The sequence below is a fragment of the Panthera uncia genome, chromosome E1, assembly GCF_023721935.1.
Source record: "Panthera uncia isolate 11264 chromosome E1, Puncia_PCG_1.0, whole genome shotgun sequence".
Classification (NCBI taxonomy): domain Eukaryota; kingdom Metazoa; phylum Chordata; class Mammalia; order Carnivora; family Felidae; genus Panthera; species Panthera uncia.
Window position 1 is genome coordinate 45,937,949 of NC_064814.1, and position 24,040 is coordinate 45,961,988.

Below are 24,040 nucleotides of genomic sequence, written 5' to 3' on the forward strand. Positions count from 1 at the left end.
TGGCTATAGGCGGAGAGGCTATGGAAGGCGGGACCTAGAAGGCCCGTCCTGCAAGGCAGCAGTTCCAGGGCAGTGCAGCGCTGCCCGGGCTTCGTTTACCGAACTAGCGCAGGGCACGCCTACAGGCACTGGGCGCTCCAGGGGTCTCTGTGTCGTAAAGGGGGCTTAATCTTCCCTCACACCCGAGCCCTCATCCCTCCCAAGACGCCTGCGCCCCTCTGCTCCGCCCCCAACCCTTCCTGATGGTCGGGCTACGACTAAACTACAGTTCCCAGAGTGCATAGCGCCGAAATCTGTACCCGGAGAATCAGGTGGCCGGAGTCCGGTGACTTCTGGTCCGCCCTCACCCCAAGTCAAGCCGGCCGGGGGAAGCGGGTGCAGTCACAAACGGCTCCTGCGTGCCGTGTGTTGGGTTCCCCGGGCCTAGAGGATCTCAGGTGAGAGCCGGCGCGGCCCCAACAGCCTCCCCCCATTTCCCAGACGGAACCCCAGAGGGCTAAAGACTGGTACAGTAAGTCGGTTGAGATCTTGCAGCGCATCTAGTTCCCCCCCAGCCGCGCCAGGGCTCCACCACCTACGAGCAGTCCCGGCCTCGAGACACCGGACAGCCTCGAGGTTGAAAGGCCCGCTTGGTGGTGAGCAGAGGCAGGGGACGTTGGGCTGATGAGGCGGTGTGGGTGGCTCTATCCCAGTGCAAGTCTGAACCCCTTCCCCGCCTTCTGGTTAGTTGCCGCCTGAATCCAGGTCGCGGAGTTTGCAGTCGACTTTGGAGAGAGGAGATGCTGAGAAGGCCCTTCCAGAAACTCCAGTTGATGTGCTGAGCGCGGGTCTGGGCTCTGGGGAACTGGGTATGATGAGACCCTGCCCTGCATTCCGGGGCTTTCAGGCTGGAGGAAAGGATGACAAATGACTGGGCCCTGCCTTTTCAACAGAATTGAGAAAAAGTAACACCTATGCTTTATGAGAGCTTGCTAGGCGCCCTAGGCAACAGCAGTAATCATTTTACAACTTTGTTTCTCAGTCTTTTTTCCTAACCAGACTGTCCCCACCACCATGAAATTTTAATACCACGAATTAACTCTGTTTGTGAACTGTGGCTCTTTGGAAGGCCACAAGCCATGCTTTACTTTTCATCTCCTTTAAAAGTCGTATGATGTAGTCTCACTGTCCCTGTTTTACATTAGGAAATTGAAACTTGACTCCTCAAGTTAAATAGCACCCCAAAGTAATACGGCTAATAAGTGGGGAGCTCAGGTTCAAACCTGTGCAGTCTGTCTGTAGGGTACACGTTCCTTGCCACTTTCTGTATTCTTCAAGAGGAGACGCAAGAAATTCCAGGTTATAAAACAGTTGACAGGACTAAATCAGATACCTGACAGGAGTTGGAGACCCCTAGCCACAGGTTTCTTCTGGAATGGATGGTTTGGGAGTGAGAGACCTCTTAAAGTGGTATCTGAGTGAGGCCTGGAAGATAGACCTTAACACAGGAAGAGGGGCATGCCTGACTGAGCCCATTGTCATGAAATTCTCCATTTCTACCTTGCAGCGTTCACAAGACATAGTTTTAGTGTGTAGCTATGAATCTGACCTTTTTCTCACATTTTAATCGACTTACCTCTTAATGTCTATCTGTCCTGATGTCTTTCCTCCAAGGTATCTCAGCCTCTGAGCCTGGGAGACCTTTGCTAACCAAATATTTGAGTTTTTCAGCCCACATTCCATTCCTGCAGGATGAGAGAAGAGTTGGTTAGGCCTGATTTGTATCTGATTTCCAGAGGAAAATCTAGACTCTACCCTGAGGGACATTCTTAATCCTGAACTTGAGGACATGGGCAGGTGTGAGGAGCAGAGAGTGGCAAGAGTGAATGGGAGATGCATGGTCATTCCAGACACAGGAGAGCAATTCCCTACAGGTCACAGTACAGAAAGTGGGTGGTAGAGGGCACAGGGATGCCAAAGGCGAGGCCTCCAGAGAAGGCTAGAGAGAGGAGGTCAGTGCCAGCAAGGGGAAAAGCTCCGGAGATAAGACCTAACAGTCAAAGGGAGCTGCATCAGGCAGAGAGGCCCCTGGAGGAGGCAAGGACAAGCAGAAGTCAGGCAGGCTGGAGCAGTGAGGAAGACTTATTTGAAGGGAGGGGTGTATCAGGAGGCTCCTTGAGGCCTTTTGGGAAAACTGAAACCAAAGGGATGTTTCCACACAGACCTCTCCTAGCTGTCCCCACAGGGATCCCCAGAGGCTGTCAGGTGGGAAGGCCTGGGCTCTGTGTGCCAAGGCAACATGTATAGACCAAGTTACAGATATCCATGCTGACCTGCCCCATCTTGACACATGGTTCACCTGCTGTGTGTCGGGGATTATGGGTATTATGCAGTGCATCTCCCTCGCTTCACCAGTGAGTTTCTCCTGGGCTAATCAGGGCCTTGTCCCTCACTGGCTCCCCATCATGAGTGATCCCTGCTAGTCCTGGAGGGACTTAACCAAATGTCAGTTGGTGGCATTAGCCCCTTAGGCTTTTGTCTCTGGACGGGGAATGAAATTAATTTCCTTAAGGGTTTTAGGTTCGCAAAGTCAAATATCTGACTACAGTGTGAATAACTTTTTGAAAAAAAGGACCCTCAACCGGGAAGAGTGCATTCTTTCTTTTCGTTAACTAGGTTGCAAGAAGCAGTTGAAGAGGGGAAAAATTCAGTGTTTGTCTACTTCCTCAGAGTGGAACCTTACACAACACGCTTAGCCTCTCTGAGCCCATTTCCCCACATATCAAACAAAACTAAGTCTCCTCACACCCACTCACCCTAGAGTCTCCTCCTCCAAGCTGGTGATACAAAGCCCATGAGGTCACAGGTGTGAGGTGAAAGTCCTTTATGAACTGTCTATGCCATGGTTCCAAATGGCATATTGTCCACTTGTTGCTGAGCTGCTCCAACTTTAACCTGAACTTCTCTTGCTGTGTGTTCTTTTTCCTAGTTCTTTGAAATTGAAGAACATGATAAGCAGTTGGCTGATGATTTCTATCCTTCTTCCCCTGAAGTTCATAGAGAAATGTGGTAAGTTTAGAAATGGGCCTCTTTGTAAAGAGGGAGATGGTGCTATAGAGTAAGTGGCCTGACCTGTTTGTAGCCAGTGGCTTAGGATTGTCCAGACTCTGCATGCGCCTGCCTGCCCGTGGCCAAACGACCAATCGGTGATGGAGCAGACCCAGGTCTGGAGTCCAGGAGTTTGACAGGGAGCCAGACGGTTCCAAGATAATTGGCCTTTTTCACAGGGTCCCTGTTACTTTTCCATGTCACCAAAGTCAAACTGTGGAACTCCGACAACTTCTTGCCCTGTAGACCTCACAGAGGAATTATGTGGGTCCTGGGAGATGCGCAGAAGCAAATGAGGTGGCCACCTTTTTGTACCTGGTTCTTCTCTCAGGTTCAGATACCTGAGGAGTCTGCCTGGCATCCCCTGGTAAGATGAAAAGACCTTCTCTTAGGAACCGAGGAACAGGGTGCCGCAGCCCAGGAAGGGGTAGGGCCTCACAGAACGCAGGCTGGTCGTCGAAAGATGCCTTAGGGTTTGTGCATCTTTGTGAAGCTTGATCTTCAGAGCAGGGCCCTTAGAGGGCTGCATCATTCTATCAGTTCTCCTACTGCCTGAAACATTGCTGAGATTCCTTCATGAAAAGAAAAGAAAGTGTTTAGCACTCCTAAGATGGCAGGCCAGTTATTTTGATCATCAGCTTGGCTATTGTCAAGGGACAATAGCAAGGCTATTTAAGGGATATCTTCAAATCCCTAACAATTTCAAATGAACCTTATACAAGCAATACAAATCCTGCAGAGGCTTCCCAACCATACACAGTGGCTGTACCATTACAGTTATCTGGCCTCTTGAAGGCTCTTCCAGGTTTATTAAACAATCAGTCATGTTACTTTGCAGTCACACCTTGTGGATAAGCAATTGCCAAGAAAGGGAAGATTGCACCATCCTGGTGTTCCTCAATACGGATTCCAGAATCCCGCCCCAGACCTGTGGGATCATATTCTTGGGGCCTAAAAGGCCCAAGTGTATGTCACACCCGCATTAGCAGGCTTTAGATAAAGCCTTAGGAGAGAAGAGCATATCCAGCCACCACCATCTCAATTAAACAGAGGGGAAACTTAGGCCCAGGAGGGGGTAAAAGTCTTCCCCAAAGTCACAGAGCTAGAAAACAGCAAAGGTGGAACCTGCCTAGGATCCCTGCTCCATTTTATTACTTCACCTCCTTTCCTGAATCTCATTGAAAAAGAATGGTGGAAACCACCATAAAATCAAGTGAGTGAAATTGGGTTTCTGACCTCATTCTGCCTTGCCTGTCTGCTCTTTACTTTGGGCGTCGGTCGTCCAGGACTGGATGAGATGATTGGCCTTCAGAGTTTGTGGTGTCTGACTTCTCCGGGTGGAATCTTGAGGTACTACGACCTAGTGGCAAGAACCTGGGCTTGAAACTTGGGTTTGAATCCTGCCTCCATCACTGAGCCGTGTGGGCAAGACACTCCCTCTTGGGATTCTCAGTTTCCTTATATCTGAATTGGAAATGAGAATACCCACCTCTCACTGTTACAATAATTAGAGAATGGGTTAACAGTGTTAGCAGAGTGGGTGGGGTGGGGAGCACAGTGGGCGGTGCCAACAAGTATTTCTTAAAAAAAAACCCAGGTTTTTCTCAGGGGAAACTTGGGGTGGTTTCATTAAGACTTATTTGGTAATTCTGATGTGTCCAGAGACTCTTCCTCCAGGGCAAACTGTAAAATATGCTTTCCCTGGATATGATGCCTGCTTTGTAACTGCCTTCCATCTTGGGCTTAAAAATGCTCTGCAGTGTTTAAATGATGACGAGAATGGTCACCAGCAATTATTTAGCACTCAGGCCATGTGGAGGGTGGGTCGCAAACACCAGTGTTACATGTAGTGCCATTCTCCCCATTTTATGGGTGAGGAAAGACAGACCCATAGAGGCTCAGAACCTTACCCGTTGTCACACAGCGAGGACGTGACAAAGCCAGGATGAACCGTGTGACTTCAGAGCCCAGTCTGTCAGCTGCTAAGTGCCACTGTCTTCCCTGGCTCTAAGTGAGGGGAGAGTAAACATTCCCTGATGTGGTTCTATGAGAGTTCACAGCCTCCTCTCTTAAAATGCAAAGACTGCGGATGAGCAAAGGCATGTTGATCTCTCACTCACCCTGACCACAGCCCAGCAGAACCCTAGGGCACCAGAGCTTATGGGTGGACCCAGAGGTGTGGGTAGCTGCCTGGCCTCACTTTCAGTATCCCTGTCCTGGGCACTGTCTCGTCAGTGGTTTTGCTTGTCTAGTGTGGCCCTCAACTCTAGACAGAAAGTAACATCAGGGACTTACACACTACTGCCCCACCCCGCTCCACCCCACCCCCAGCTGTGCAAGCCCAGAACAAGCCCAGAACAAAGCTTCGCGTTGACATCAGAGTGTGGAAAAGGGGCAGAGTTGCCAAAGCCGCCTCCAGGCCCTGAGGCTACACTTAAGGGAGGGATCATCTTACTCAGCTCTGAGAAGCTTGGCCTCTGAAAGGGCCAGCATGGGGACAGACCTACTCAGCGGCACTCAGCCAGGCAGCTGTACTGAGAGCATGGAACTAGAGACCTCAGACTGTGGGAGTCTCAGCTTGGAGGCTTGCAGATGCAGGTGACAGAGCCTGGGTCTGCATTCATGTGTGCAGGGCTAATGTGGGCCCCTCAGGGGCCCCAGGCAGCAGAGCCAGGCCCGGGAGTACAAGTTCCAGGCTAGCCAATTCCTTTGCAGGAGATGAGGTTACTATTCCTAGAGATGTTCAGGCAGAGGAAGAGCACCTTCCAGGTAGGAGTAATGAAAAATGGGATCAGACAGTGGAGGTTAAATTAGGGAACTTTTATGTTCCCTTCCAATCTGAACACCTAAAAATCTCAGATCTCAGTTCCTCATCTTCTGCCCAGAGGGGAGTGGGGAGAGAGAAACCTGGGGCTGCCTACAGCTGCTCCCTCTTTAATCAAGTTGAGCTCCTTCTTTCCCCTGTGGACTCCCTTTCCTGCCCAGTCTAGATTCGTGACCACTCCTTAGCCCTTGCATAACCGTGAAGGCCTCGAGGTAAGGGAGGTGAGGTGGACAGGTGCCTGGGGCTTTGAGCACACCTGGGAGTAGGGGTGGGGTGTGAGTGTGGGCTGCCCAAAGAACACTGGAAGAGGTGGGGGAGAGGCTGGCTCACTCTGGTTCTATAGCCAGGTTGCTCTAGGGTATTTGGCCTTCCCAACCTGCTTCCGCCCTCACTCCCAAGGCCTATTTGTCTACTTTATCCTGCATCAACACCTTAATGCCAAGAAGAAATCCCTATGTGAGACTGTGGTGTTCACCATTCTCCAGCCCCCAGAGTCAGCCTCAGGAAGGGGATCAGTGAATGGGTTTAGCTAAGTTAGTATGGAGCCCAAAAGGGTTCTTTAGAAACAGGATAGCTGGGCCCTGTGTGTCTCTGAGAGTACAGGAAGGGGCTGGAGCAGTTCTACAGGGCCATTTTAGCCCCATGAACAGAGGAGACCCCTGTGCTTTCCCATCTGAAGAGGTGGTTCAAGTCCACATTTTCCAGTCCCGGATCGATCCTTGAATTCCTGCATGACAGTTTTTGGGGCTCCTATCTCTGGGTAACTCAGCCCCAGAGCTTCTTGGTGTGGGAAAGAGGAAGCTACACTGTTTCCTGCTCAGGCCTGTGTCTGCCTCTGTCTCTCTGGTGTCAGAGGGAAAAGAATGTAATGAAGGCTCAGGTTTCCAGGTCCATCACTTATGCCCCCCAGGGCGTCCACATCTTCTCCTAGAACATGGGGGTTGCCGTGAGTCAGCGCTCATGAGTTCAGATGTCAGGGATCCTTGTCCCAGCTTTTCCTTGTGGGCCTGAGTTCTCTGACCTGATGGCTTGTCATTGGTTTGGGCCCTTCCAGAGTCGACAGTCGATCTCACTGTTCCTCCCACTGTGAAGCTGGAAAATGGAAGTTCGGCCAACATCAGCATCACCCTTCAGTAAGTTCCCGGGCTCAACTCTACTATCAGCTGAGTTCATTCACCCTGTGGCTGGGTCAGAGCTGACCCCTGGCTCCGTTCATATTTCAAGTGTGATGCCTTTGCCTCTTCACTTTAAGACAAACTATGGGGTGCCTGGGTGGCTCAGTCAGTTAAGCGTCCAACTTAGGCTCAGGTCGTGATCTCCCAGTTCACAAGTTCAAACCCCACATCGGGCTTTATGCTGACAGCTCAGAGCCTGGAGCTTGCTTCGGATTGTGTGTCTCCCTGTCTCTCTGCCCCTCCCCTGCTCATGCTCTGTCCTCACCACCCAAAAATAAGTAAACATTCAAAATAAAAATTAGAAAAAGACAAGCCAGAGAAGGGTCAGTGGATATGCTATATGGTATTCTATATGGTATTATCAAGTCCCTTCTCTCTTGAAAAAATAAAATTTTAAAAACAAAAACCAAAAGACAAGCCAGAGAAAGAGAGGCGATAGCAGGTGGTCTGCAGATTGAGGTCCTAGAGTCTTTCCCCACCAGCCGCTGAATCCTTGTTTCTGGTCAGAAGAGGAGGAAGGGGGATTCTCCATAGAGACGTGAACCTTTTCCCCTTCTGAGAGATGTCCTTAAGTGACCAGCAGTTGATGTCAGACCTCAGGGTGGTCCTTCCCAAGGCTCTGAGCATTTGATGACAGCCCTGAAGATCAGGGGGCAAGTTGCTGAGCTGCTCACCAACACTTCTGAGATCCCTCCTGAAAGCAGAAGTGAACATACTGGGTGAATCCCATTCATGGCAACCCTCATGCTTCGCCTTGTCTGAGAGTGTTCCTTGCTGACCTTTGCTGGTTTAGGGGTGAGGTGCTGGCTGAGTACAGACTGCCAGAGAGCCTGCCTCCTCTTCCATATTCTTCACTGCTTCTCTCTACTCTTGCCTCCCAGCCAGGAGGATTCCCCAGGATGAAGGTCTAGAACCCTGTCCTTTACTCTTTGCCCTTCTGCCTTTTCTTTACCTCTCCTGGGCAGTCTGATCTCAGACCAAAGCTTTGGTAGCAAGGCTCCCTAACAGACCTGCATTCCGTCCCAATTCCTGCCACCTCTCTATGTGGATACCTTATAAATCTGACAGGCCATCCCCTCACCACATCGTCCCTCTCCAGAATCCTTGAGTGGCATTCCATAGCCTTCCAAATTAACTCCAGGCCTGTACATCCACACTTGAGGACACCACCGACTACTCCCATCAGACACATCTCATGGCTTTCTAGGGACACACCTATCCCTGCTCACAATTGAGTCCTTGGAAGCCTTCTCCACCAGAGCAAATGGCATGGTCCTGTTGGCCTCTGGCAGTCACAGCCAGTTCCCCACCTTCTCAGGGTCTCACCTGGCCCCCATGGGCTTCTTGTCTCCTAATACAGATAGAAAGCTCCTAAGGAGCAAGGACCCCACCTGTCTGAGACTCAGGACCTAGCACATAGCACATTTAATGCTAATTGCTTGAGAAGTGACAGGCCTATGTGAAATCGAGAGGGTTGGTTGAGATCTCACAGTGTCCGGCTTCTCAGTAGTAATCAGACTCTTGTCCTCCACAGGCATCCGTTAAATGCAACTTTGGTGATCACTTTTCAAATCACATTTCGTTCAAAAAATGTTACTATCCTTGAGCTCCCTGATGAAGTAAGTAATGAATTTTAACTGATGGGTGGAGAACTGCTGGGTAACAAAATAGTCTTTAAGTGCGTACCTGTAGAAATAGGCCACCTTGTTTTTATACTGTGGGCCGCCCCTGTTCCATCATTCTCGAAATCTCTGATTTTGGCTTTGTTGGTCTCTTTGACGATGGGCATTTTATGCCACATAGATGGAATTAGGAAAGTGATGGTAAGAAATTTGAGGCAAAAATGGTCCTGGGAACGTAGAAGAAATTCATATGATGATTTTCTAAAATTGTGCTACTTAGAGGGTATTGGTGGACCAATACTATTGTCCCTTCTTGAAAACCTTTTAGAAATGCAGAATCATGGGCCCCATCCTAGACCTACTGATTCAAAACCTGCGTATGAGCAAGATCCCCAGATTATTTAGGTCCACACTGAAGTTTGCAAAGCATTATTCTGAGATTCCATTGGTTGAGTGTTATTTCCAAAAATCAGTGCCAAATGCTGTCTAATGATCACGATTCATAGCCCTTATGCATTTATATGTTAATATACACACTGCTTCTACCTTACCAACATTTGAGCCAATTACAAATTGACTAAGTAAAAAATACCAATAGGGGAGAATAATGTAGAGAATAAACAGTGGTTTAAAAAAAAAGACAGAATAAATGCAGGGATAACTCTGAGGCATGTCACAGGCCCTGTGTGGTTGTAGAAATGGGCTGCAAGTTGGCTCTGAGGCCCCTGGCAAGAAAACGGCACTAAAGCATGCGATCAGATAAAGCCTGTCAACCCAGAAGGGCCTTGTGTGGGAAGGGAGTCCCCTCTCACCCTTTGGTGAGCACCACGCCTCATTAGACTGAGCCACTTCTCACCACTTCCTCCTGCCCTGGGGTATGAAGCCTGCTGCAGGGTAAGAAAAGCCTGGTGGTTCTTACAGCAGGTTGTGGCACCCAGCTGACGTCTGGCATGATCCACAGATCAAATTTAGACTCTGAGGAATGACATTGATCGCCTAGTTTCAGGTCAGACTGCTAAGTAAAAGTATCATCTTTTCGAAATCCGTGAAAGTCAAACATCATTTTAAGCAAAAGAAGCCTGACACAGTAAAGTAGATTGTATGCTTCTTTGTGCATAAAGTGCACACCCAGTCAAGGCAAATCTGTGGTGTTGGTCAGCATAGTGGTTTCCCCTTGGGGCTTAGGTGTGACTGGAAAAGAGCCGAATAGGGCTTCTGAATGCTGGAAGTGTTCCATTTCTTGACCCGAGTGCTTGATCTTGGTTTGTGGATATTATTTCATCAAGCTGTGATGTGTAAACTTTTCTGCACATATGTTATAATTCACTTTCATAAAAATGTTAATGGTGGATAACATTGTATGTCAACTATAATTAAAAAAAAAAAAATCAATGGTGGGAGTCAAATCCAGTTTTAGAGTGATCCATATGAGTACCAACCCACTTTCCAGGAGCCAACCTATATGGCCCCTCCCATCCAACTCTAGCCAGTCCTGTCTCCTGCCTTTGGAAACTACTGGTTAGAACTAGGGGCCTGACCTATGAGCCTTGGACAAGGTACCCCACCCAGCACATCACAGATTCCTCACTTGTAGACATAAGGTTAATAATGTCTGCTTGACAAGGGTTATGAGGATTAAAAGCCATAGCGAGTATAAAATGTCTAGGATTGTACCTGGCATGCAGAAAGAAAGCACAGAGTGAAAGATAGTGGTAGATTTTGTGGACCTAAAACTGCTCTTAAAAATAAAGTTTATTAATTAAAAAAAAAAAAAAAAGATAGTGGTAGTTATGATTTCCTTCTGCCCTGTACCAGTTGATTTCCAGTTGACCAGTTTTCTTCCTTCCTAGTTCCTGAAGGGACGTAGTGGCCCACTTACAGATATACAAACAACATTGCCAAGAAAACCTGTTAAAAATAAGAAAAAAATAGCCAAAAGTAGTATGCATCATGAGGACGTGGCTTGCAAGAGGTGGGCCATGAATTAGACTCTGGGCTTTGCGGCAGCCGCTCATACCATTTTATTTGTTCCGCCAAAGCCCCCTGATTTCTAATGCTAAAAACATAAAGTCCTTCCAGGGTCCTCATAAAGAAGCCACTGAATTCTAATGACTGCATCCTCACAACGCCTGTGATATGGGTGGAGGTGTGGGGCCCAGAGCATTACCCAAGGAGCAAAGAGGGGGAGACAGTTTGGGTCAGCAAAGGTATCATCCTGCTCCCTGCCACATTCGGGGGATTTGAGAGTATCCAAGGAAATGACTGGGAGATCAGATGTTGCAGGCAAGCCTCTCTCTTTCTTGGAGAGAACTTTTGATAAACATAAAATGTTTATCAGAAATGAGGGTGAGAATGTTCTCCCTGACAAGTGTCTGTTGATTGTACCTCTTCTGTTTTGTCACTTGGCAGCCACACTGGGCGTGGGGCAGATGTTGTTTGTGGATATTGAGGAGCCTTCCATAATAGCAGAAGTAGAAGTAATAACAGACATAGTATTTATGGACTTTATGTCATTCATAGCAACCCTGAAAGGTAGACACTTCTGTTATCCACTTGTACAGGTGAGCAAACTGAGGTTGAATAACTTGCCTGAGATCACATGGTTAGTGAGAGGAGAGCTGTCCCACCTTCCCTGGGAGTTGAGGCCTGAGGGCAGGGCTATTGTTCTGCTCAGAAAGTCTAACACACAGGTGGGGGGAGGGGGTTCTTGGGGGAGGGGTAGTTGGTCCAATGTTTCTCCCTTTTGTTAGTAAGCTCTTGGAAGGTCCGCACTGTGTGTGATCCGTCCCACTATTTCCTAGAGTGGAGCCTGGAGCTGGACACTCAGGTCCCAATAACTATGTAGCACTGGATCGAATTCAGTTTTCCTAACAGGTTGTGGTGCCTCCCGGCGTGACAGATTCCTCTTTTCAAGTGACGTCTCAAAATGTTGGACAACTTACTGCTTATCTGCACGGAAACCATTCCAACCAGACCGGGTAGGCTGGCCTCAGCCCACATAGGCTTAAATGATGAGATGGGAGGCGGGCATCGTTGGGCACATGGGGGCTTCCTTCGAGCCCAGCCTCCGCTCATCCCCAAATTCTTTCTAGCCCGAGGATCCGCTTCTTGGTCGTCCACAGCAATATCGTTAGCATCATAAACCAGGTGATTGGCTGGATTTACTTTGTGGCCTGGTCCATTTCCTTCTACCCTCAGGTGATCACCAACTGGAGGCGGAAAAGGTAACCAACTCACTGAGCTTTACTTGCAGTCACTTGGGGCTGGTAAGATGGGAGGCATCCCAGCGAGGCTGTAGGCAGCATGGGTTCAGACTTTCTTCCTCGGCTCTTCTCTCTTCCTGCCCTTTCTAGAAAGTTGTCCAGTATGAAAGCTCTAAGAGCCTGTGGCAGGACTTGCAGTGCTAGGCATTTGGTCTGTGGCCCAGTTCAGCCCCTCCCTGTGAAAGCAACGAATTGGGGCTTCTCAGGGAAGCAGAGAATGTGCTGGGAGGGAGGAGTCCACCACATCTGCGGTTCTTGGTCCATCCAGCCCTGCAGGAATTAGTGTCAAGTCCTGCTGCAGTGCTACAGCTGGGTCCTTCAGCCTTGGAGGTTAAGCGACCCCACCCTGACTTTAAAGACAAAGTGGGCCTGGAGTTGTGTCTTTGCATAGCAAGGACCCAAGCTGTCCTGCAGTTACCCCAGCCACATGGGCCTCATAGGGCTGCTAAGCTGGGAGCCAGGGACGGAGATGCTTTCTCTCTGAAGGAGGCCTCCAGACTTCCCTCCGGGCCAGGGCTTATGGAGGCAGAGACAGGGGAAGGAGGGAGGACACTGGTTCCCAAGAGGGTGGGATAGTGTGGCATCGATTGCGGTGTGCAAAGGGGCCTGAGGACAGTGCTCTCCTTGGGAGAGCTGGGCCCTCCTCCCCATGTGTTGGGAGCTCTGTCCCCTCCCATCTTTCCAGTCTCACCTTTTACCCTGCTTTGTCTCTTTGTCGCTCCCATGCCAGTGTCATTGGTCTAAGCTTTGACTTCGTGGCGCTGAACCTGACAGGCTTCGTGGCCTACAGTGTGTTCAACGTTGGCCTCTTCTGGGTGCCCTACATCAAGGTAATGCCCACTGCAGCTTGGCCCCGGTTGTTTGGTAGTTTGGCTGCACCTCACCCCCAGGCTTCTCCCAACCCCTCAAACAGGAGCAGTTTTTCCTCAAGTACCCCAATGGAGTGAACCCCGTGGATAGTAACGACGTCTTCTTCAGCCTGCACGCAGTCGCCCTCACCCTGGTTATCATCGTGCAGTGCTTCCTGTACGAGGTGAGAGATGAGCTGGTGCCCACCCCACCTCAGGTGCCAACACCCACCACCACCAGCCGCCACCCATACCTCCTATTTTATAGAAGACACAGAAACTCGGCATCTGCTTACTGGGGCCGAGATAAGAGGCCCGGCCCCATGCTGGACATAGGGAACACCCATGAGCCCAAGCCCTCAGGACCCCCAGGTGTGGGGTGAGAGACACAGAGGCAGTGATGACCCAGCGGGTTGAGAGTTGAGTAGGACGGGAGGACACGGGCAGCTCATGGAGGCCCTGACACAACCAGAGAGGAGGGGGAGGGCGTCAAGGAAGTGGCTCTGAGTTGTGGTCCATAGTATAAGTGATGTTGCCGTGGTGGTGGGGCGGCCCCAGTGGGAGGACAGAACTCTGAAGGCCAGGGGGCAGTGAGAGGAACTATGACCAGATGTTTGTGGCTGGGGTTCAGGGTCCCGGTGAGGGGAGCAGGCTCCTGAGGGGTCCAAGGGTCTGGAGTGCCAGGCTGAGGAGAATGGCCTCCGCTGCACTGCTGGGGGCTGTTGAGTGCCTCAGCAAAGAAGGCACCATAAGGCCGGTTTTCAGGGGATCACTGACCTGCACGTCTTCTCTCACTTCCCTGTGGGTGCAGTGTTTCCTTCAGGGAGTTCCCTTTGCACATGCAAGGTCAGCCGGGGACTGCTTGGTTCCCACTGTCATGGACCTTCTAGGTTACCTTTCTGTGAAGCCTGGTGAAGGAGACCTGCTTTGGGGAAAGGTAGGGGTGAGGGATAGATTCCAGAGATGATCAGGCTCCACCTGGATCATGGAACAAGTCTGGGCTGGAATGGGGCACCAGGCCTCCAGTGTGTTGGGGGCCACGTTCCCAGCCCTTGGTGGCCTCTGAGAGGTACCCGTTCTGCAGTGTGGGAACAAGAAGCAAATGGGCTCTGGAAAGTCCAAGAATGACTGAACTAGAGATCCTGATAGCGACAGTGGTGTGCTTGGCACTGGACTCTCAACCCCCACCACCTATCCCCTTCCCTTCCCTCTCTCCATCATCCTCAGCGAGGCAGCCAGCACGTGTCCTGGCCTGCCATCAGCTTCCTGGTGCTCTCGTGGCTCTTTGTGCTCATCACCATGATTTTGGCTGCAGTCGGGGTAACCACGTGGCTGCGGTTTCTCCTCTGCTTCTCCTACATCAAGCTCGCGGTGACGCTGGTCAAGTATTTTCCACAGGTACCTCCAGGGCCCTCCTTACTTTCCACATGGCCATTAGAGTGAGAGGGATGAGATACAGACCCCAGGTCCTCCCACGGGGCAGCCCGTAGCCGGGGTGAGGAGGCATGAATGGAAGGTTGCAGTGGAAGCCACGAGCGCAGCCAGAGCAGGGCCAGGCAGAAAGCCGGCCTTAAGTACTGCTGCTCCTCCCTGGAGCCAGGAATCGCCTGAGGAAGTCAGTGGAGACTTCTCTGAGCTCATGCTCCACTCTGAGAGTCAGGTTGTGCAGGTCACTTCTCTCGCCATCCCAGTCTTTCCTAATGACTTCGTCTGCCCCCTACTCTCGCCCCCTGTTAGCACAACTGATGACCCTGAAGAGCAGCAGCCGGATACTTGGAAAAGATTAAGTGAGAGGAAGTGGCCCAGGGCTGCGACCTCTGACCTCCATCTCCCATCCAGAGATGCCTTCCTCAGAGGTCTCATCCAGGGTCCACTTTAGGGGCCTTCAGCATGCTCCCTCAAGTACTAAGGCCTGTTCAGATGCAGAGACCTAGAGTCAAACACATCTTGCCCCATAGCCCAATGGCCCAGGACAGGGGAAGGTGTGAAATAGCTGCTAATGGTGGGCTCCACCCCTGAATCTAGGGCCTCCTTTAACCTACCCCATTTCCAGTGCAAAAGCCCCCTTTTCAGTCTCCCTGGTGCAGGGAGGCTTGTATTTCCTGGGCTCAGGAAGGATACCATTTTGCCAGAGTCAAGGTCCATCTCCTGGAGGGCACGGAAACAGATCAAGAGCCTTAAGGATGAGCAGGACTTAATTGTGTGGATGAGAGAGGAGGGGGCATTCGGGGGGGGGGGGGGGGTGGCAGCAAGGAGACCTTGCTGGCTGAGCAGTGTTGAAACTAAGAGGGCCCTAGGGGGCTGGGGAAGAAGGCTTCGCAGTTGAGGGGGATAGGTCTTGAGGGAACCGGGGCCACAGTTCCTGAGTGTGGGAAGGCTTGGGCCTGGTCAGTCTAGGAGGCAGGAGCCCCACCTGGAGACGCTTGGAATTGTCCCAAAACTGGAGAGGTGGCCGCAAGCATAAAAGAGGGTGGGAGAGGACAAAGGGGAACTCACAGGTGGCTGGCTGAGAGAAGACCACCACAGGGGCCATGCCCTCCCTCTTGGATGATAGGGAGGTTGCCCCAGTCAGAGAAGTCCAGAGGGTTCTGGTGTTGGAGGAAGGATGTGGGGCAGCGGCGGCAGGAAGTGGGGGGATGTCCACGTAGACCCACCCACTAGACCTAGGAAGCTGAGTCCCCAGAGCCCAGCCAGAGCTGTGGTGGAAGTCCAGTCCACTCTACCGATGGGGAAAACTGAGGTTAAGAGAACTCCAGTAACTCTCCCGAGATAACCTCCTTCCTGGGGTGGAGCTGGGGTACCAGACCAGACAATCAGACTCCTAGCCTATGTTGATAAGCACAACACGAAGTCCAGGCTGAGTTTAGGAAGACCCTTCAATGGAGATGAGAAGAAAAATCAGTTGCTAGAAAACCAGGGCAGGGTTTTGTCACAGAACAGGAAAGGATGAAGACTATGGAGAAGCAACATCCCCCACTCCTTTGCAGTTGCTAGGTGCAGGGATGGGAGGAGGAGGGCTGTTGGCCGTGCACCCAGATGAGACCCCCCCTGGACCCGCCCATACTCCTTCCTCTGCTGGCAGAGATTGTCAGAGCCCAAAGGTCACTGTGTTCTTTGGAGCTGAGGCCCAAGCACATGAGTGGGAGGAATTAGAGCTGCTCTTGTTTAGAGTGGCGGTCACAAGGTGCATGAGGCAGCCACTCAGCCCCCTCACTGCCGACCTTATGTCTGCCCATGTGTCTGACTCAGGCCTACATGAACTTTTACTACAAAAGCACTGAGGGCTGGAGCATTGGTAACGTGCTTCTGGACTTCACCGGGGGCAGCTTCAGCCTCCTCCAGATGTTCCTCCAGTCCTACAACAATGGTGAGTCAGCCAGCAGGCTGCCTGCCCGTTCAGCGGGCTGGAGGCACAGGGTGGGGGCCAGGCTTCCTGGGACACCCCTCCATCTGACCCCCAGTCCTTCAGCCTGGGAATCCAAGCCAATCCCAACACCCAAGGTGAGACTTACCTAGGGGCCTTGGCAGCTGGAGGATTTGTGGTTTCCTGGGCAGATGAGGACCCCCCCACCCCCACAGCCCCATATGCTCCAGCTGCTTCAGGAGCTGCCAACTTAAAGCCAAACTCTGTCCCCTGTGGCTATTAACAGACCAGTGGACACTGATCTTTGGAGACCCAACCAAGTTTGGACTCGGCGTCTTCTCCATCTTCTTCGATATTGTCTTCTTCATTCAGCACTTCTGCTTATACAGAAAGAAACCAGGGTATGACCAACTGAACTAGCACCCAGGGACCCAGCATAAATGGCCCAGGCCCTGCGCCCGCCACGAAGGCTGGGGCAGAGTCTGGAGTGCAGGGCTGGCGCCTTGTGCTGACAGTGTTGAAGCGCTCTCTTCCTCGGGGCCAAACGCCTTATGCGCAAACCAGCCTGCCTTCAGCCAGGATTCTCCCAGGCCGGGCTGGGGAGGAACCTCTCTCTGAGACAGACAGCAGATTCTGCTCTGATACGGAAAACCACACTGCTGACGGCCCTTCCCAGGCCTTGCCGGCCAGGCATCTGGCCCTCCTGCATCTTGATGCCACCGTCTTTATTTTCTTTAAGGCTTCAGGCAGCACACACGGGTTCTGACAGCCGTCCCAGGCAGGATTGAGTGCTGAGCTTGGAGCCGAAGGCCTTGACCTAAACAACCAGTGTTTCTGGGAGCAGCTTGAAGGACTGACCCTGCAGTTGTGAACCAAGGGCGCTTTGCTGCCACTGCCGTGTTCCCAGAGACCAAGCAGCCTGGTGACGTGGCCAGTGGACTCAGAGGTGCTGGTGCTGGTGGCAGAGGGGATAGGATATTGGGGTCAGGCCTTTGGGGTCCCTTCTCTGAAGGCCACAATCTCTGAGCACTCACCGTCCTGACACTCCTACATAATTCAACTCCCACAACTTAATCGCAGGTGGCCCCGGCCAGGGTCTGGCAAAGAAACTGTATTTCTGAGCCTTGAAGTGCCCAACAGATTGGTTCTGAGCTAGGCTTATGCCCAATCCCTCTGGATCTTTATCACACTAACCCCTTTTGGATTTTTTTGAGGGATGTTTTGGAAGTAAGTAGCTTAATTTCTTCACCTTCTGCCTACCTCCACTTTCCCAGAGTCTGGGGCCCCACGTAATCCCCTCCAACTGCTCCTCATCCTGCATCTGGAGTATGGGATGGACGCGCGCGCGCGCACACACACACACACACACACACACAAACCTGTGCCTTAGAGGCCTGTAAGACCTGCCAATTGGTGAGTGTAGCTCCCCTACAGGGGAAAACTGGCCCCCTTCCCTCACTTCCCCCAGATTCCTACCTGAGCCTCACCAATTTTTTGGCTGTTCAGGAGCCTGAGCCTGACATACGGACTTGAAACCACCTCACACAATCCTCATGGGCCCAACCTTTATTCCAAACCCCCTTCTCTTCTATCCCAGGCAGCTCTCCTTCCTGTGGCAGGAGGGGAGTGTCCCAGGATGTGCCTTGTCAGTTCACTCTCAAGACTTTTTTACTACGAGATCAATGTGAGGTGCCTGTATCCTTAATTAAAACCTGATTTGTTTCCTTTCTGCACACTGAGCCTTTGCCAGATGCAGAAGGCAGGTGTGTTGGCTTCAGAAACAATCCTTAGGGCTTAGGGAGACAGCCCTACTCAACCCGTGAAAGGAAACGCCAGGGGTTGCAAAGTACACTGATCCCAAGGTAGCTGCATGCCGATCCTGCACTTCATCGGGGAGCCCTCGTGGGTAGTGCAAGATGCCTGCCTGCTCAGGGCCAGGTAGGTCCCACAGGTACCATGTCTCTCTATGACACTTAGACTGTGGTTGTGAGCACAGGTTGGGTGGGTTAAGTGTATACTCTTCATGTTGGCAGGGGTGGGGGTGGGGTCTTATCTTCCAGATTCTTCCTCTATCCAAATATCAAAGAATTTCAGATCTTGTTTCCCCAAAAGCAGAGATTGCAGGCTGACCAAGCCCACAGACCTGTTTTATTGGGTGCCACCCTGCAAAAATAGGAGATACCAAATTTCCAGTTTGAAAATTTGGAAAACTGGATTTGATGCTTGGAGGCAGATCCATGAATGACAGTAATCCCCAGAGCCGGTAGCACAGCAACACTGGGCCAGGCAGAGGCCCCAGTGTTGTCCAGCTTACCTCCATCTCCTCGGAGGACAGCCTCTGGAATGTGGAGCTGCACTCCTGCCTGCAGGAAACTGCATGCTCCCAAGAGTCTTGGCGGGGGGTGGGAGGGGTTCCCATGAACACCTCGGTGCCCATGAGTCCTCCCCCACCCCTGCAAGGTGCAGCAGCACATAAATGACACATGGGAAGTTCGGAATTCCCTGCCCCCAGTTCCAGTGAAGGTGCTTCCAGACGTTCCCACAGAGGCAGCCCTGACCAGACAGCAACAGGCAGGCCTGGGAATAGCTGGGCTTCGTCTCAGAAGTGGACGGGGACCAAGCTAAGCCAGCCCAACGACCAGAGCTCTAGTTGTCATCCATCCCCAGATGTCCCTACCCCACGCCTCAGCGAAAACCCCTTATGAATTCCAGCACTTTATTTGGGCACAAGATGTCAGGTATGGGCAGCTTCATACTGCCCCATTTCCACAGGAACCAGAGCAATGCTTGTTCCCAGGTGTGAATTAGTAAGCTAAATTCAGAAGTAGAATTGGCACCTCCAAACGGTAAGATAAAAATGCTTTTGTATCAAAGTTGTGATTAAAAAAATATAAAGTTAAACGCACAGGCATAGAGATGGCAATCCTCAGAACTGCCCTGAAATGTCAGCCTCGAATTTCGTCTAAGTCTCGTAAGCAGGTGAATCCTGGGGAGGTCAGCGCCCCTTGGGGAAATGGGGTGTAATGGGGTGAACTGTGAGCCTGCCTGGCTTCCACATGGGCAAACCTCTGTAGCACCTCTGGTAGTGTGTCGAGTCCCTGCCGGGGAAGGCAGGGAAAAACATGGGGCACGGTCACTGCAGAGCTGAGACACAGGGACAAGGCCAAGCCCTACAGTTGGGACTGAGTGTGGGAAAGGCTGGCCCCACCTGGCATCCTCCGACTTTGTGGTGGCTCTCATGAAGTGGGGCCTCTGCCCATCTGGTCACTGCTGAGGCCATGCAGCAGCAGAGTCTGCGGGCCAAACCTGTGGTCACTACAGACTGAATACAATTCAACTCCAGGCCCTTACTTTCCATCAGTGTCTGCAGGAGAGAGCTGGTCCCAGACGCTCAAGCCAGTGGTGGGAGAGGGGAAGGAAGGCCGAGTCAGGCCAGGGACAGGCCTCTGGGACCAGCTCTGGCCTTTCAGAGCTGGGGCCCAGCACACATCAGAAGCCAAGATGAGGGGCAAACAGAGCGTGGTGGCGTCAATGCAGGCAGGCAGGCACAAGTCAGGGACCGCAGCAGGCTGCTAGGACAGCATGGACTGCTGCACTGCCTTCTGCAGCGACTGCCGCGTCACCAGCAGACGCACCACCTCCTCCGAGCGCTTGGTGAGCCGCTTCCGGGCTTGGTCGTGCGTGACCATGGTCATGTCCCAGCCATTCACCTGGCCCAAGGAGAAAATAGAGCCTACCTCAGTTTTCTGCCCTCTCGGATCTGGAAGCAGGTTGGGTTTTGGGGTCCTGGGTCACCCAAGCAGGCTCCCAAGCTGATGTCTCTTGGCTGAGGGATCACCAAGTACCACAGTTGAGGCACACAGAGGAGAGAGCCAACTTCCTCTGGGGGCAACACCAGCAGGGGCTCCAAACAGTTTCAGGGAGCCTCCCAGGTGCCCCAGGAAGCAGGGGCAGCCCCCAACCCAAGTGCTTCAGACCCTGACCCAAGCGTTATTTTCCTCGTCTGGGACATGTGTTACCTGCATAATCTTGTCTCCAATCTGCAGCCCAGCAATTTCAGCAGGGCCTCCTTCAGATACCCGTGTGACATAAATGCCCTGGAAAGAGACAGCCTAGGTCATTAGACTGGTCCCTTACCCAGAAAGCAAAGCCCAACATGGCAAACTCCCAGCCAACTCTGCACAAGCCTGCCCCCAGCACAGGCTGTGCCAAGACAGCCTAGGGGAGAGCGGGGCTGCCCCACCATGCTCTGGCACCTCCTGCCGGCCTCTTCCTGTTCCTCCTGGACTCCTGAGTGAGTCTTCCTAGGGCTGGGAGGTCCACTCCCCCACCTCCATCCCTATGTATTCCCACCAGATCATTTCTTAAACCTTCTTAGGGAGGACTATTTGAAAGACAGAGGTCTGCTCCCTCCGTGAAGGCCCTGGAAGCAGAGACCCACCATCTCAGGCCTCTGAGCCCAATGGAGAGATCCCAGGCCCCTGGTCTCTCTCACCTTATCTGTCTTGTCTTCTGAGAAAGGATTCTGGGAGGGATCCTGGTCAATTCCACCTCCAATGCTGAAGCCCAGTATTAAATTCTCACCTTGACGCAGCTTGTGAATTTCAACTCTTTGCTGGCAAAGGGAAAAACATGTTGGAGGCAGGTGGGTATGTGGACAACAAATCTGATCTGTGTCCAGCAGTAGCCTCAGGCTGCTAAGCCAGCTCAGAGCCATGCCAAGGGGGTGGGGCCCAGGGCCCTCTTCAAGATTCCAGCTGGTCACCAGCCTGGGAGACGGGGGTGAGACTCAGAACTCAGCCACAACAATCCACCTACGCAAGCTGTCGGAGCCTTGTTCCCCTTCCTATTAGTCTCAGGCACCAACCTTAGTCAACATGCGCTTTAAGCCCCTCCTGGCCCAAGAGCCAGCATGCTATGGCTGCTATGGATTGGGAGGGGAGAGGAAGGGGGCTATGTCCCAGGGGAAGGACCACACAGGGCAGAAGGGGTCAGGCCCTGTGGGGGGAGGGGGGAGGGAATGTAGGTACCTTGCTGAGGCAGCTCATTGCTGAGCCAACGCTATCAAGGGCAAGACTGGAGATGCTCCAGAAAAGCAGAGAAGTTCAAACTTGCACAGAAAGGAGAGGAAGGGCTGTCCTGGCCAAGGGACAAGAGCATAGACTTGAAAGTGGTACAGATACATGTCCATGAGATGAGTGTACAGCATAGGTCTGGAACTGGGTGCTGAGGTAAGGCTGGGGCCAGATCAGAAAAGCTGCGGAGTGCGGGCCCAAGAGGCTAGCCCTGAAGGAAGGAGTTTCTCCCTGAGCCCCAGACCTTGCTGTTCATGCAGTGTAGGAGGCAGAAGAGGGTTCTAGGTCTGTGATCCCCAAACTGCCAAGCTCCTTTCAAAGCCCTCAGCAGGCACCCTTCAATCACCAAATAGTAGGGGTGGGACAAGATCACTGCCCGCCCCCGCCCCCTCCCCACCACTCCCCCTCACCCAAAGTTGAGTTCTAACAGGAAGGAAAAAAAACCAAAGTGACTTGATCTGGACGGAGGAAGGATCATTTGCAGCAGGCCTTGAAGGAGTGACAGGAGTCTGGACACCTGATTTTGATTCTGGGCCCACTAGGGCTCCCAGGAGTAAGGTTGGTCATGGTCAGGTTTGAGGCTAGAATGACCACTTGGGTAGTCAGGAGGGCAACGGGTGTATCCCAGAGGTGGGATGTGGAGGCCAGGGAACACGACTACTTGGAAAATGAGGTCAACAGACTTGGGGACTGCCCATGGTGGAGAGGAGTCAAGGGAAACACGCAGCCACCTGGCCTGGCTGAACACAACCATCTCTCAGCTGGTGACCCTGAAGAAGCATTTTGGAGTTCCAGGAGCCACCCAGGCAAGTGTCCAGAAGGCAGAAGGACCTATGGAACCAGAGTTCAGAGGAGAAGCGAAAATGGTTTTAACATTCGCAAAATGGTAACTACATGGGAGGAAGCAGGAAGGAAGCCTCCTCTACCCCTTCCCCAATCCAAAACGCAAGAGGGAGAGGCCAGACCCCCACCATGTTCAGACATGATCCTAGTGTTCCCAAGAATTGGAAGGTCATGGTCTTACAGTTTTGAGGAAGGCCTGCGGACCTGCCAGAATAGGAGAGAGGGGAAGCAGGAAGTATAACTAGGCCCACTAGACCTAGGTCCTTGTGCCCAAAAGTGTGAGCTCCTCCAGGCTTGCTCCCCCTCCTCCAAAACAGAACTTTGCACACCATTGACCCACCCTCAAGGTCAGAAGGGAGTACAGGCCCTTGGGCTGGAAGACAAGGCCCTGTCACTGACCCACTAGGTGAAGTCAGGAAGGTTAAGGCCCCTTTCTGGTGCCTCCCGTACACCCCCTTTTTTCCATAAGAAGCAAACCTGGCCCCTTCTCTCTGAGGCAGCTAGGGATCTAGAAAGCCAAGGTTGGTGCGGCCAGGGTGAAGCTTAGGACAGCTGTCCCCAGATCCAGAAATGTACTTTCCCAGGCCACAGCTCGTTCTCTAAGCTCAAACTCACATGCCACCTTTATCAGCAGCTTCACACCCTGCCAACTTCTGACTGCAGGAGCTCCGCTGTACACCCATCTGAGATTCTGCGGCAAGTCCCATGGCCTCAGGACTGGGACTTCCATCTGACCCAATGCTGCCTGGCAGGCATTTCTTCTCAGAGATCTGGGTTTTTCCTGAGGACTTCCTTTAGGCGTGGACATGACTAGACTTCTCTCTGGGACTCAGTTTCCCCACCTCCGCCTTGGAGTTTGCCTCCAGGCTTCATTCAGCTTTGGCACTGGCTTCTGAGTCTAATGTCCCAGCCTGCCTTCTTCCCTCTGCCTAGTCTAATAGCATCTGGCACCCAAGACAAGTCAATGGGGGAGGGGGGGGGGGGGCTGTAGGCAGGGCCCTGAGCTAGCCCGAAGTGCCAGGCGAGGAACCTGGACTTTGCCCCAGGGCTAGGGATCCGGGGAAAGTTTGGAGCAGGAGCGAGCCAACTGCATGAGCCTTCACTCTGGAGCGGGCGGCGGAAGGTCCGAACAAGCAAGCCTGGATGGGAAGGATACTGGGCTGCTACTCAGGCTCAGGCCATCTCCACCCCCCAAGTTTCCTTCTGGGCGGCGGCGTCGGCTGCAGCGGAGGAAGCACTTCCTCATTCCAGAGGCTGCGACTCACGGACGTCGGGCCCGGTGCCCGCCCCCCTCGGCTGCTCAGCTGGGGACTCAGGCCTGGGAAGGGGGCGCTCTCCCGGTATTCCCACAGCTGGGGACTTTCTCCTCAGTCCTTCCCGCAGGAAGGAGTCCGACGCAACGGCGGTAATGTGCGGGGTCCGGCCTCGGTTCAGGGTCTTCAGGAGGCGCTTGGGTCCCAGCCATCTCTGTTGCCTGGCTGGGGAAGACCGCGGTCCCGCTCAGGCAGAGCCGGGACCAGAGCCCTGGCGCCGGTTTGCAAGAGCCCTGGGTTCAACGCTTTGTCAACCTGTCTGGGGCGTCAGTTTACCTATCTGCAAAGTGGGGACAAGCCAAGACGAGGAGGAGCCCGCGAGCGCACTCACCACCACAGCGGTGACCGGCTGGCCGGGGATGTAGGACATCTCGACCGCAATCTGGCAACCAAGCTCAGCTCAGTGAAGCCCGCAGCGAAAATCCCAGCGGCCGCGCCCTCCTTGGTTAACAAAGGCAACCCAACTCGGCCCGCCCCCTCATGAATAGTTAGCAGATCCCCAGCCAGTCACCGGTCGGAGCGCTGTTCAGCTTTCGGAAGTCCCTGTGCGTGCGCAGAAGGACGGGGAGGGGGTGGAGCGTGCTCGAGGAGCCCGCCGCGTACGCGTCAGGGGGCGGGAGCGAGGT

At 52.7% G+C, this 24,040-nt stretch overlaps 3 protein-coding genes across 6 annotated transcripts in view; 1 reads left to right on the forward strand and 2 right to left on the reverse strand.

The window, feature by feature from the left end:
- Positions 1-361, reverse strand: part of SHPK (sedoheptulokinase) — a 31,429-nt gene extending 31,068 nt beyond the window's left edge. Inside the window, exon 1 of the mRNA XM_049636820.1 lies at positions 300-361. The gene's annotated coding sequence lies outside the window, so the exon portion shown is untranslated. The remainder of the gene's footprint in view (positions 1-299) is intronic.
- CTNS (cystinosin, lysosomal cystine transporter) lies at positions 118-17,862 on the forward strand. 3 transcript variants are annotated; one of them, XM_049636825.1, is made up of 11 exons: positions 118-437; positions 2,969-3,048; positions 6,966-7,044; positions 8,621-8,705; positions 11,583-11,686; positions 11,801-11,932; positions 12,702-12,801; positions 12,885-13,004; positions 14,047-14,217; positions 16,069-16,186; positions 16,470-17,862. In XM_049636825.1, the coding sequence occupies exons 2-11, from the start codon at positions 2,988-2,990 to the stop codon at positions 16,601-16,603; spliced, it is 1,104 nt and encodes a 367-aa protein (XP_049492782.1). In that variant the 5' UTR covers positions 118-437; positions 2,969-2,987; the 3' UTR covers positions 16,604-17,862. The 3 variants fall into 3 exon arrangements, with proteins under 3 accessions (XP_049492782.1, XP_049492781.1, XP_049492780.1); XM_049636824.1 differs by having other exon boundaries at positions 118-635; positions 16,069-16,563; XM_049636823.1 differs by having other exon boundaries at positions 16,069-16,563.
- A 1,020-nt stretch (positions 17,863-18,882) lies between these two features.
- TAX1BP3 (Tax1 binding protein 3) lies at positions 18,883-23,873 on the reverse strand. Of its 2 annotated transcripts, none has more exons than XM_049636826.1 (4): positions 23,746-23,873; positions 20,679-20,798; positions 20,203-20,280; positions 18,883-19,893 (listed from the first exon to the last, which is right to left on the reverse strand). In XM_049636826.1, the coding sequence occupies exons 1-4, from the start codon at positions 23,782-23,784 to the stop codon at positions 19,756-19,758; spliced, it is 375 nt and encodes a 124-aa protein (XP_049492783.1). In that variant the 5' UTR covers positions 23,785-23,873; the 3' UTR covers positions 18,883-19,755. The 2 variants fall into 2 exon arrangements, with proteins under 2 accessions (XP_049492783.1, XP_049492784.1); XM_049636827.1 differs by lacking the exon at positions 18,883-19,893 and adding an exon at positions 19,900-20,009.
- Between the last annotated feature and the right edge of the window lie 167 nt (positions 23,874-24,040).

Excerpts from the sequence above, each read along its gene's own strand:
- CTNS (XM_049636824.1), top strand. The coding sequence starts at position 2,988 with ATGATAAGCAGTTGGCTGATGATTTCTATCCTTCTTCCCCTGAAGTTC. Across the intron at positions 3,049-6,965 it reads GAAGTTCATAGAGAAATGTG|AGTCGACAGTCGATCTCACT; the intron begins GTAAGTTTAGAA and ends GGGCCCTTCCAG. Across the intron at positions 13,005-14,046 it reads TGCAGTGCTTCCTGTACGAG|CGAGGCAGCCAGCACGTGTC; the intron begins GTGAGAGATGAG and ends CATCATCCTCAG.
- TAX1BP3 (XM_049636826.1), bottom strand. The coding sequence starts at position 23,784 with ATGTCCTACATCCCCGGCCAGCCGGTCACCGCTGTGGTG. Across the intron at positions 20,799-23,745 it reads AGCCGGTCACCGCTGTGGTG|CAAAGAGTTGAAATTCACAA; the intron begins GTGAGTGCGCTC and ends TCCCTTTGCCAG. Across the intron at positions 20,281-20,678 it reads CAGAAGACAAGACAGATAAG|GGCATTTATGTCACACGGGT; the intron begins GTGAGAGAGACC and ends GTCTCTTTCCAG.